Here is a 13,862-nt window from a genome sequence, read left to right on the forward strand (position 1 = left end):
ATTAAAATACGTACCATGTCCCAGTAGAGATGTAGAGAGATTATGAAGAGTGAGAAGGGCTGAGGGCTGACACTAGGATGCTGGAGAAGACCAACATTTGAGTGACTGCTGGAGGAGGAAGTGATAGCCCAAAGGACCAGAAAGGAACTGTTCCAGCATTAGGAAGGGAATCAAAGGAGTGAGAGATTAAAGGAAGGAGCACTGCTGTTTAACTCTCCTGATTCCAACCCAGATCTAAGGGGCTAATGCTATATAAATACAGAGAACTACAAAACAGGGTGTGCACAGCACAGGAGTACATGGGAACGCCGCTAGAGAAAGTGGGAATGGGAAGAGATTGAAGGAAAGTCCAGGGCTATTTTATAATAACTCATCCGGGAATGTTAGTAAGATTTAAAGGAAATGAATAATTTTATGGAAAAATACAAATTAACAAACCTGAATCATGCCAATTTGTTTTTTAAAAAGGAATAGAATAATAAAATTGAAGAAATGTTTTTCAAAATTTATTTTTAAATAGGTTCTAGGTCTAGATATTATTGGCAGGTTTTTTTTTTTTTTTCAAACATCAAAAGAGGGGATCTGGGTTCTACAAATTGCTCCGCGGAAAAAAACAAAAATAAAGCAAATGAAAGCATCTATGGACATCTTCCCAAATTGTTTTTTAAAACTTGGCATATCCTTAAAAATAAAATCTGACCAAGAACACAAAGTAACAGCTTCAGAATAATCTCCCTTATGTATATAGATGTAAAAATAATAAAGTATTGGCAATCAAATCCTAGCAGTTTATTAAAAGAAAATCCTCATGGCCAAGTAGAACCTTTTCCAGGAACGTAAGAAGGGTATAATATTAGGCTATCTATAAATATAATCCATCACATAAAGAGGCCAAAGGACCAAAAAAAAAAAATCACATGATTACCTTGATACTTGCCAAAAAGTCATTTGAAACAATTCCACATCCATTCCTGATGGAAATTCTTAGTAAGCTAAGAACATTACCCATCTTTAACAAGAAAGACTGTCTCAGTTTAATTGTGAACATGAGTGGGAAGTCTGGAATTTGTATAGAAGGAGGTCTTAAGGAATGATTTAGTTGGAAGTGGATTTGTCTTGAAGTTATATTTGCAAAGCACCGCCTTATGTCTCTCAGGCTGAATGTTGTAAATTTGCAGTGGCTTCCACAATGCGTTGATAAACAAGAGAGCTAAGACCACTCCTTAGCACCAACACTGTGCAATAAACACTTACAGAGAATGCACACTGACAGCAAAATACTGTTGGCATTTAAAGTAATCCAGTATTAGCTCAATACCTCCACTAATATTTACCATATTTTGGGAGTGCAATAAGCCCCTGTTCCAAATGTACTCTACTCCCCCACCTCCAAGAATGAGAATTATATTTAGAGAGGTGAAATTCTTATTGCAGAAATTATGATAATCTAATAATAATAGCTAACATTTATTATGTGTCAGGCACTGTGTTAAACACTTAGCATACACTAATTAATTTAACCCTAACAACAATACTGCAGAAGGGCATTATTGTATTCACTTTACAGAAAGAATAGTGAAGCTCAGGAATGCAAAGGACAGGGAAGCTTATTAAGTGGCATCCCAAAGTGGCACTGTGGGATTTGAACACAGCTATTTCTAACTCTAGAGCCCATGCTCTGAGCCGCTAAGCAACACTGTATTTCTTTATTGATGAATAAGAAATGGAATGTGGAAGATCTTAGATTACAAAATTAATATGAAACAGATTTCCTATATGTCAGCTCTCAGCAGTTAGAAAATATAAAAGAGATGGTTCATAAGTGTAACCCAGAGTATAAAACACCCAAACAATAGCTAACAGAGAATTGGGCAAAAGGTATTTGAGGAAAACTCCCAAGGGTTTTATGAGTGTCATAAAATGTATGTCGATACCTAAAGATATATACTATGTTCCTGGATAAGAAATCCCATTACTAGTAAAGATTTCACTGAAATGATCTTAAAAGTTTCATGCAGTTATTTCCAAAATATTATTTTTATGACTTGATGGAAAAACAGAAAGGTGTGCAGCTAAATAAATAAAACTCCCAGGAGGGTACTTGTATTACCAATTATCTATTATAAAGCTACAATGGTTAAAATGTTATAATAGTAACACCAAAGTACTGTATAGTAATACATGCAAAATCCTTAGAATATAACAGATGACTCTAAAGGAGAACCTAGTACATATTAGCATTTATTACATAATAAATGTAACATTTCAAATCAGTGAAAAAAGAATGAATTATTCAATAAATGGTTTTAAAAATACTTAGTAATCATTAGGGGAAAAAAATTAGAGTTCTCCCATACCACATAACACCAAAAATTTCAGATGGATTAAGGTGATAAAAGTAACAAGTATATATTAAAGATCTAGAGAAACAAACAGGTTAATATTTATCTGCTTCCAGAGTGGGGAAGACCTTTCTAAATATAAATGGAAAAAAGAAGCCATAGCTAAATAAAACTGAAACATCTAACAACATGACAAAAGAAATCTTCTATATTGAAAATGTCATAAAATCAAAAAGCAAATTTCAGTCTGGGAAAAGGTTTGCAACATATATAAAAGATCACGGTTTTAATATTTATAAAGAAGATTTTTTAAAACTGTTTTTTAAAACATTTAGCTATGGCTTCACCGGTTAGCCGGTGATGGGTATTAAGGAGGGCACATGTTGTAATGAGCACTGGGTGGTATATGCAAACAATAGATCATGGAACACTACATCAAAAACTAATGAAGTACTGTGTGGTGACTAACATAACATAATAAAAAAAATTAAAAAAATATGTATAAGGAAGTTTTAAAAAATCAATAGGAAATGGGTGAATGTTCTATTAAAATGGAAAAGGACATGAGCAGATAATATGCAAAAGAAAAAAGACAAATATTTTTTAAAACATAAAAATAATCCTCTGTGTAAATAAATGTAATTAAAACAATAAGAAAATTCCATGTATCTTTGTCCTTCAAATGTTCTGATTTAAAAGGCTGTGATGCTACAACTTAATAACCAAAAAACCCAAGGAATCTGGTTAAAAAATGGGCAAAGGCTTTGAACGGACAGCTCTCCAAAGAGTATATACAAATGGCCAATAAGCACATGAAATGTTGCTCTACTAATCATTAGGGAAATACAAAATAAAAACCATGATGAGATACCATTTAACACCCATTAGGATTAAAAAAAAAACAAAAACAACCCAGAAAATACCAAGTGTTGGAGAGGATGTAGAGAAATTAGAACCCTTGTGTATTGCTGCTATGGATCTAAAATGGTGCAGCCAGTGCTGAAAGCAATATGATGATTCCTCAAAAAATTAAACAAAGGATTGCCGTAAAATAGAGCAATAATGTTTTGGGCCATATACCTGAAAGAAATGAAAGCAGGGGCTTGAACCGATATACGCATACCCAAGTCCATAACAGCACTATTCACAATAGTCAAAAGGTGGAAGCAACCCAAATGTCCATTGATGGGTAAGTGGATTAGTGTAACCGGGAAAGAAGAATTTCATAAAGTGAGAAAATAAAAAATAATAATTTATGAATGATCTAAAATATTCTCCTATTGAAAAAATAGCAAAATCTGTTAGCTCCAAAAAAATGTGATATATCCACGCAAAGGAATATTTTTAGCTTTTAAAAGGAAGGGAATTCTGACATATACCAAAACATGAATGAACCTTGAAGATTTATGTTAAGTGAAATAAGCCAATCGCAAAGGGAAAAATATTATGTGATTCCTCTGATATGAGGTAGCTAGGGTAGTCAAATTCAGAGGATCAGAAAGTAGAAGAGTGATGTCAGGGGCTGGAGGCAAAGGAGATGGGGAATAACTGTTTAATGGGGACAGAGTTTCAGTTTGGGAAGAATCAAAAGTTCTGGAGATGGATAGTGGTGATGGTTTCACAATGAGAATGTATTTAATGTCAAAGAACTGTACACTTAAAAAACAGTAAAAATGGTAAATAGTACGTTATGTATATTTTACCACAAATTTAAAAAAAAACCTAGGGGATTGGATTTTGATGCCTAAATAGAGTGAAGACTTGAAAAAGAAAGAAAGAATGATCTAGAAACAAATTTCTCAGCATCTTGGGTTGATGATAAAGAAATCTTAGCATAGCCATAAAGCAGAATACACATACATACATATATACATATTTCCTGAGAATTCATAATCACAGATCTGCCTTCACATAGATTTGAGGCTCAAATTTATACAACACAATTTGGTCTGAGAACCTCCAAACTGAAAAAGTAACATAAAATTATGTTCTCAGCTAATGATGCGCTGGGATACCTGCAGAAGCAAACACTCTTTTTTTTTTTAAGTTTTTGTTTATTTATTTGTCAGAGAGAGAGAGAGAGAGAGAGCACAAGCAGGGGGAGCAGCAGGCAGAGGAAGAAGCAGGCTCCCCTCTGAGCAAGGAGCCTAATGGGAGATCTGATCCCAGAACGCTGGGATCATGACCTGACCTGAAGGCAGACACTTAATCGACTGAGCTGCCCAGGCATCCCAGAAGCAAACACTCTTGAGTGGTATATATTACTAGAAGAGCAAAGGTGGCCGTGCAATTGAATCTTGACCCCTATCTCTCACCATACCAAAAAAGTGATTCCAAATGGATTATAAACTTATGTGTGAAAGGCAAAGCAACATTTCTAGGAAATAATATAGGAGAATACCTTCATGTCTTTGGGGTGAGCAAAGATTTCATAAACAGAACACAGAAAGGCCTAACAACCATAACATAACATAACATAACACAACATAACATAACAACCATTAGAGGGAGTATGAATTGGTATAGCTACTTTGGAAAGCTGGCAATATCTATATGGTATGCCCTACAACCCAGAAATGTTGCTCCTAGGTATTCACCTAACAGATGTGCCACAAAGGATATCTATAAGAATGACCACAGCCGCCAAAACCAAGAAACGATCCAAATGCCCATCATCAGAATAGATCAACAGTGAAGTACTCACAGGGTGGAATGCTATACAGCAATGAAAAGGGAAACTACGGCTACATGCAATGGCATAGATGACTCTCATCACATACTAACTGAAAGAAGCCAGGCATCAAAGAGTATACCCTATATGATTGCATTTATATAAAGTTCAAATAACTGAGATTAGTTTATGTTGTTAGAAGTCAGGATATTGTTTACCTTTGGGAAGGCAGGAATAGAAGGGAGACTGAGGGAGATTCTGGGGAGCTGGTAACATTCTATTTCTTGATTTCTGCATTGGTTGTAGACAGAGCAAAATTTATATTCTGAAAATTCATTAAGCTGGAGTCTTGTAATGTGTGCACTTTTTGGTATGATGTCATATTTCAATCAAAGTTGACTAAGAAGTAAAAAGCTGTGGTATAGCTTTTCTTGAGAGCACTGTGTCAATGAGAATAAAAGAACTTAGAAGTGTTTATATCGGGGCCCAGCAATTCTACCTCCCATGAAACTAGTCAGAAATATAATAAAATGTTTATGTATCAGGATGTGAATTTTAATATTTTAAAATATGTGAATGGTAAGAAAGTACCTAAATATGCAGTCAGAAGGGACTGCGGAATAGATGTGGTATAACAACAAAGTAGAATATTATACCATTTTGAATATTCATGTTATTGATTATCTAAGAGTATAAGGAAACTATGCATAACATCAGGCAGAAGAAAAAGTACAGCATGCGCTTATGTATACACTGCTCCAATTTTGTTTCAAGTGTGTGTGTGTGCATGTGTAAAGGAAATGTAAATGAAAGAAATACAGCAAGAAATGTAACCATCCTTATCTCCAAGTTGTTGTGTGATAAAGAAATTTTTCTTTACAATTTTCTGTTTTCCAGTTTTCTACATTGAGTACTTATTATTTTTATGATTATGAAAATAACTTAATAAGGGCATAGCTACCCTTGTAAATCCAGCTGCATCTGAGAAATGCTTAAGATTATTTGGCAACATGGAGGTGAATAGCTGGTCACTGTTGCTAGAGCCATTCCTTTGCACTGAATGATAAATGGGAAGGGAAAGAAGAAAGACTAACTACAAATGATTCCTTCAGGTACTGTGCCTAGAAAGAAGAGATCTGACAGTCTACAGGTCTTACTGAATTCTTATTCTCTATTTAATTTCTTTTTTTTAAAGATTTTTTATTTATTTGACAGAGATAGAGACAGCCAGCGAGAGAGGGAACACAAGCAGGGGGAGTGGGAGAGGAAGAAGCAGGCCCCCAGTGGAGGAGCCCGATGTGGGGCCCGATCCCAGAACGCCGGATCACGCCCTGAGCCGAAGGCAGAAGCTTAACGACTGAGCCACTCAGGCGCCCCTTATTCTCTATTTAATTTCTTTGACAGTCTACAATTCTTATAGTCTAAATCAGTGTTTCTCAAACTTGGCTGCACAATGAAATCATCAAGGAAGCTCTAAAACAATACTGATGCTTGGGAACCTTGATCAGAGATTTCCATTTAGCAGTCTAACCAATGGACTGGACTCTTCAAGGGATCTGAATGCAAGGCCAAGGTTCCATTTTCTTTCATCTTCTCCCCTGAGTAGAAGTTAAATTCCTTATCAACAATAGCTTCACATATGTATGAGATGCACTGGGCACAAAGTAGGCACTCAATAAATAATTGCTGATTGGTGGACACACACCTTTCTGGAAGATGCAGGACACATCCTTATGGTTAAGAGATTTCTTCTCCCTAGCTTGGATGGTAGTCCAGATTCAAAGACAGCTATGGGATGAGGGGACTCCTTGGTCCATGGCTCCTATGGGCTACTAGGTGGCTTACATCATCCTTTCAAAATTGAAGCCACAGGCTGGTGAGTCAATAGCTTACCTTCCTGGGGATGCAAAACAGCCAAGGTGAAAATTCTCTGCACTCAACAGCTTAAGTAAAGTCCAAAGGGAGGAAAACTCAGTTATACTATTGGATCATCAGTTTTGGTCAGTGAAATGATGCCAGTGATGACATCTGGGGTTGGCTAGGGATAGAAGTCATCTAATGTGAAGCAGGAAGAGAAAGCAAATAATGTCACATGCTTATATATGCTTACAACATAGGCCTTACATAAGGCCTAAGGTCACAGGCCTTACAAAAACACCCATGTCAGCTGGGTATTAGCATCCCCATTTTAGAGATTAGGAAGCTGAGGCTCAGCAAGGCTAGGCAACTAGCCCAGAGTCACAAGGCAACTGATAAGAAAAGATCTCAATTCTTGGCTATTGGACCTTGAAACCTATAATCTCTTGGGCCATGTAAGTGATGTCAAAGGGCGTCCACACAAAACCTTCATTTTAGACTTGAGTAAGAGCTCTATGCTGTCAATAAGTCAGTAGGAGAAGGGGTATTCATTGAAATAAGGGATGCTGAACATTTTTCTTAGTATTCGACAGTCTCTGTCGGCACTTAAAAAACAAATAAGGCTGTGGTCTTTCTGGAATAGCTAGTGGAAAGACAGAGGGGTGGCTTTCACATTCTTTCAGTTCAACTAATTTTATGAAAAAGAAAACCACATAAACTACATTACTACTTCGGTTTACAGGAATATGCCCTGAGGAAATTGTACTGGGGTATCCAAGGTCCCAGAGAGCGTTCCTAAATAGAAGTCCTGCCGCTAACAATATGTGTGATTGTAGGCAAGTCGTTATGTCTCTCTTGGCTTCAATGTCCTCAAGAGAGAAAAGAGAAGACGTTTAAACAAACTTTAAGGGCTATCGATACTTTACTGATTTGATACAAGCTATGGATCCTTTCCACAGGCGATGTACGTCTGCATATGACTGCACAATTCTGAATGCCGGTTCTGGTGGTTCACGGATCTTCCAAAGACCATTCGTGGAACCCCAAAGAACATACTAACCCTTGACTGAAGACATTTGGTATATGTGATAATGGAACTGTAGTCATGCTCACCAAAAAGCCCTTATCTTTTAGAGATGCAACCGAAAGATTTATGGGTGAAATGAATTGATGTCTGGAATTTGCTTTCAACTGATCCAGCTATCTGGGGAGGGATGGTGGTGTAGGGGATGACAGATGAAACAAGGTCATCCATTGGTCATTGGTGAAACCAGGTGATTAGTTCCATGACTGCTCTTCATACTGTTTTCTCTACTTTTGTGTATGTTGAAATTTTCCACACTACAATAAATTTACACAGTAAAAATTATCCATAATTTAAAAAATACTCCGAGTAGATGATTTCTAAGGTTTCCAACTCCAATAATCTATGATGTAGCGTTCCAAAGAATCTGCAAAGGAAACGGACTTCTGGAAACATGCTATGAGCTCAGGGCACTGAACCATCCTCCTCCTCTCCTAATGGACTCTCTGCACTAAAGGGTTTATTGTGACCACCTTTTCCAGATATTTCTGTGACATTACATTTAATTATCTCCGTAAGTATATTTTTGGAGAAAGAGTAGCAAAACCAAACACAAAGAAACTAGACAAAAATTGGTCTTTAACCATTGCACATGAGCTCAATTCATTTTCAAAGATTTCTTAAGACAAGAACAAAATACTGCTGTAAATGACTTTGAGTGGCATGTGAAATACTTGGTTAGGATGTTAGGGGAACCAGGAGAAAGTGAAACAGTACACAAGCATGGCAGAGGGCTGTGTGGTGGAGGGCTGGGCTCCAGGGCTCTGCTGTCCAGGGCTCTGTCCTAGCTGTGTCGTTCAACTAGCTATGTGGTCTTGGGCAAGTCACCCAACCTTTCTGAGCTTCTGCTTCCTTATTCATAAAATCAAAGAAACTGGCAATCTCCCTCATAGGGTTACTGTGAAGAATCAAGTTGTACCTGACATAGAGAGCGTTCAGTAGATGCCGACCAGAGCGCTTTCAACTATGTTGGTAAATATAAAAATAGATCTTATAAAAAAGATGGGCGATATAGATAAAAATGTTATCAGTAGTTGCCTCTGGATTGTGAGCCAATGGGTCATTTTTTTTTCTTTATTTTTGTCTGGGATTTTCAAATTTCTACAAAGACTATTTTGTTACTCTTATAATGAGAGAACAAAAGTCTTTTAGAAGGTAATTTTAAAAGTCTTTCTTGCGGAAGTTGAATGCCCAGGGAGGCCTAACCCATGTGGTATTTTCACAAACAGATCATTTGAGAAGAGTGAGGTGGAATGACTACTATTACCTTGTTCACACTTTCCTTACTATTCTCTCATCTTCAGGGTGGAAGATCCCTATAAACGGCTTTCAAATGTGTCACTCCTGGTGTAGAATAAATAGAGCCTTCTTCTGCTCCTGTTTCATGCCCTCCTGCCCCCTTACCACATATTCCTCCATCCCAGCAGCTGAGCTTTTTTGAGGAGCTTGGACCCCTTTGAGAACATCACCAGTGCTACACCATAAAAATTCACATTCAGGCACACTATTTGGCATTCAATTTCCTGGGGTTCATGGCCCATCCCCTCCCCCCCAGCCCATCTCCACTGATTAAGAAACATGGTTTTCATAAACCACGGCAAATTTCAGAACATATACACACACTTCAGGTGTGTAGACCACTTTGAGAAAAACTGGCATGTACAAATTTGAAAGTATAGTCAGATAAATCAGTGGATAATTATGGGTATTACATATGTAGTTTCTGCTCTGCCAAATAATTTGCATCAGGATATCTATAAATAGCAAACCCATATAGTGTGTTTAAAACATGCTGCTGTATACGCAAATGCTAAGCCCTTTCCAGAACACACCTACTGCACAGCAACAGGCCCAATTCAAAAAGTTTCACTCTTGAGTTTTGCTGCATTCATTCACAGTCTACAAGATCATCTTTGAAAAGGCCACTAACCCATACCCCTTAGGTGGCTGATGGTCAATGATAGACAATGATGAGATGCCCAGAAACTTTCAGTCAGAGGAGAGGTGGTATGTGTGTGCACGTTATGAGACAGCTTTGGAATGGATCATCTGTGGTGGGGTGGATCCCCTTGATCTCAGGAAGGAAAAGGATAAACATTGATTGAGTCCTTACACTGCATTGGGTCATTTCACATATTCTTCACTTCGACTCTGGAAGGAGGGGCTTTTGCCCCCATTTCCAGCTGAGTTTTAGAGAAGGTGACATACACATGCCCCAGATCAGACATTTATCAGAACAAAAATAAGATAAAATAAAGAAAATGCAAAGCTCTCTTTGATGGTTAACTTTAAGAGGCTGAGATGAGTACAGTGCCCAGCATCACTTAAACCAAGAGCCACTTGGCTGTGATTTTGATCCTGCTGATTTGTCAATGGCTTTTAGGGATGTATGTAAAGGGAGAGAGGGATGGGACTTTTCTTTTCCCAATCTGACCTGCCCTCCAAACTGGCATCCCCCTTCCCTTCACTCCTATACAGAACTGCCCACCATTCCAAAGATGCCTGGGGAATTCACAAGGAGATCTGTATAAAGAGCCAGGAGCCCTGCACTTAAAGAAATCCATATAACCAGAAACTCCAGCTTATGATTTTCACCGCTCCCCCCCCCCGCCCCCGCTAAGATGCATGTCACTGCTAGCAGCCACATTTTACTTGATCCTCTTCAGAGATTTCCAGGCATGTGCCTGGCCCCCACAAGAGTTTCAGAGGAAGTGGAGCGGTGGCAGAAGTGCTGCGGGGCGCTGGCTGTGTGTGTGTGTGTGTTTGTGTGTGTGTGTGTGTGTGTGTGTTAGTGGAACTCATAGAAGCAAGTGTAAGTTCTTCAAGTATTAACTTCCACAGGAGGAACCTCAACTTTCCCAGGAATGCGGCTTTTCCCTTTGCTTAGCTCTTCTGAAGTTAGGGGTGAGCCCTTATATTAAGCAGAGTCTCCGAGACCCCTGTGACACAGACAACCCTTTGCTGGCCCCAAGTGCCCTAGCTTTTCTGGAGGTGCATCCCTCGCTATCATACTTCATCCTTCGGAAGCAGCTGAACACCTACACGTGCTTGGACACCAGCGGGCTGAAAGCACAGAACCACCATGCCACCAACCACCCAGAAAAGCGGTCTCTGAGCCCAGAGTCAGTGCGCACTAACCAACGTGTGCTTGCGGGGAGAAGCCAGAGCAGCCTCGGGTCTGTGTGGGCAGGAGGCTGGGTCCACGCGACGTGGTCCAGCAGCGTTACAGCGAGTCCTGCCCCACATTCGAGTCTCAGGGGAGACCGGGTCCCACTAGGGGCACGTCTCCCGCTGGCGTTGGCACCAGTTCGGGGGAAACGAAGGTGGACCGAGAGAAGGACAGGAGGAGAGTGAGTTCATGTTTTCTTGGGGCAAGTGTGCGCGGTACCTTGGATTCCTGGCTGCTGGTGGATGCAGGAGAGGGTGGCTGCTCGGCGCTCGGCGCCTCCTTGGACAGCCCGTCCACGCCGTCCTCGCGGGCGCCGCTCGGGGGGATCATCGTGGCGGCGCGGGAACGGTGTTAGGCTCCCGGAGGAACAGCGAGGCTGGCCTTCCCGCCGCTCGGGCTAGCTCAGCGGCGGGTCCCAGGGATTCCCATCCTCTCCCAGCCGCCCACGCGCCCTCCCCCGACCTCTCCCGTGCGCACGCCCGTCCCGCACGCCCGCCCCGCACGCCCGCCGCCCCGCGCCGGCCAGCGCACTGGCGGGACTGGCAGCCGGCAGCGGACGGGCGGCTCGGGAGCGCTCGCCGGCCGTGGGGGAGGCGGGGCGGCGGGGCGGGGCGGGGCGGGGCTGCGCGGCGGCCGCCGGGAGGCGGGGGACGGGTGGGGGCCGCGGCCGAGGGGTCCTGCAGCCAGGCCGCGCGGGCGCCCACCCGAGCGAGGGGTTCCGTAGGAGCGGTAGTGGAAGGAAGAGAAAACCCGGGAAGGATTCAGCCAGGAGGGACCACCCGCAACACCACCCTCATTCCTCACCCTAAGGAACAGCGACTCCAAGGGAGACGGTGACTTAGCTAAGTTATTTATAGGGCTCAGTGACGGAGAACGGGGAGAGCTGGGGTTCCCCTTCTTGAAGGCACTCCGCGCTCCCCCATTCAGCTTTGGGCTAAAGCAGAGGCAAAATGCAACGAGGCTGTGTCCTCATTTTGTTGTGTGCTTTTGTGCTCAGCCCTCTAAGCTTTTTACAATATTTAATCCTCACGGCAAACCTCTTGGGCTGGGTAGCATCGCTTACGTTTTATAGACGAGGAAACCGAGATTCTAGGGAAGCTAAGGAATTTGCTTTAAGTCATTGAACTATAAATAGTGGAGCTGGGATTGGAACCCATTTTGGCTTCAAAATCCATGCCGTTTGGACTCTGAAGCCTCAGATGGAGGTCAGCTGGGCATGGCTGAAGAACCAACTGGGTGAGTCAGTACAGCGAGGAGTTCAGGGCTGTTCACGGAGGAGCAAACCAGTCTGCCTTAATAGAACCTTTGGAAACATAGAGATGGCCCAATTGGATAGAGGGACAGAAGGATCCATTATTTTTTGAAGACACAACCTCAGTATGCAGGGAAAGGAAATATATCTGGATATTTAAAAGATCTTATTTTTTCATAAATACAAAATTCCCTCAATTGTCTAACAGAAAATCGTAAACTTATGTTCCAGATTTTCCTGATTATCTGTAAATTTTGTAAGGCCAGCGTCATTGGTGTGCAACCTGTGTAGTCTCACTCAGGACCCTGTACTTGGTTTGATGCTCTTCTATCACCATCTTGAAATTCTTCTATTTTTAATTTTTTTCAATTGTAATTTAGTTGATACACAGTATTAGATTGGTTTCAAGAGTACAACATAGTGATTCGACATCTCTTTTCATTATGCTCACTGCAAGCGTTGCCACCATCTGTCACCATACAATGCTATTACAATACCACTTACTATATTCTCTGTGCTGTACCTTTTATCCTTGTGACTTAGGCACTCCGTAACTGGAAGCCTGTACCTCTTACTAGCCTTCACCCTTTTTGCTCATCTTCCTACCTCCTGCCCCTCTGGCAACCACCAGTTTGTTCTCTCTGTATTTATGGCTCTGTTTGAAATTCTTAATAATATTTGAACAAGGGGCCTTGCATTTTCATTTTGAACTGGACCCTGTGAATTATATATCTGGTCCTGCATGTTTACCTTGGCTCACGTCTTTGGAAAGAACCTATTACTCTTTCTATCCTGGACATCAATTGAAAGCTCCTATTCTAAGTGCCAGGCTCTTAATGGGCATTTGGCTCTCAGAGAGCTCCAAATACCCTAGTGGCTCTTCGCTTCTCATTTGACCAGGCCAGATTGGCTAACTCAAATGGCCACAGCTCTTCCCTCCTCAAAACACAATTCCTAATTGCTCAGTAGATAGAAAATTCTAATAGCCCAAATCACAAGAGCAACAAGCAGAGCACACAATGACAGGGCAACAGTAGCAAGACACCTTTATCAAACATCTCTTCTGTACCAGACATTGTGCTAGAATATAATGATAGAGCAGAGAGAAAACATCAATAGATTCAGTCTATTGTCCTGGAATGGAGAGCCTGGTGAAAGAGAGACAGAGATTAATTAAATCTCACACACACACACACACACACACACACACACACACACTCACACATACAAACACACACACACAGCGTTTATGAACTGTGATAAAGTATAGGAATCTAATGTGTATGCACAAATGCAAGGACTGAACAAGTCTGTGGCCAGAGAAGGGTCTTCTGAGGAAGTGAAGCCCCCCTGAGTCAATGGGCAGTTCCAATCTTGGTGGGCAAGTACACTGTGACTTAAATACAAGGAATTTTTCATCTTTGGATCTTATTTTTTTTTTTTTTAAGAATCAAAGGGCAGCTGTATGATCTCACCCTTCATTTTAA

The 13,862-nt window shown here is 40.9% G+C and overlaps 1 protein-coding gene across 11 annotated transcripts in view; it reads right to left on the minus strand.

Moving 5' to 3' along the window:
- Positions 1–11,652, minus strand: part of STAC (SH3 and cysteine rich domain) — a 147,348-nt gene extending 135,696 nt beyond the window's left edge. For 2 of the 11 annotated variants that reach the window (XM_057315907.1, XM_044383279.3), the window contains exon 1: positions 11,343–11,637. In XM_057315907.1, the coding sequence (XP_057171890.1) occupies positions 11,343–11,453 (111 nt within the window). In that variant the 5' untranslated portion in view covers positions 11,454–11,637. Of the gene's footprint in view, positions 1–11,342 lie in introns of all 11 variants that reach the window. The other 9 variants (XM_044383283.3, XM_044383282.3, XM_044383281.3 and 6 more) reach the window with 8 other exon arrangements.
- Positions 11,653–13,862: the final 2,210 nt, after the last annotated feature.

Source organism: Ursus arctos, unplaced genomic scaffold, assembly GCF_023065955.2.
Source record: "Ursus arctos isolate Adak ecotype North America unplaced genomic scaffold, UrsArc2.0 scaffold_20, whole genome shotgun sequence".
In the NCBI taxonomy this organism is placed as follows: domain Eukaryota; kingdom Metazoa; phylum Chordata; class Mammalia; order Carnivora; family Ursidae; genus Ursus; species Ursus arctos.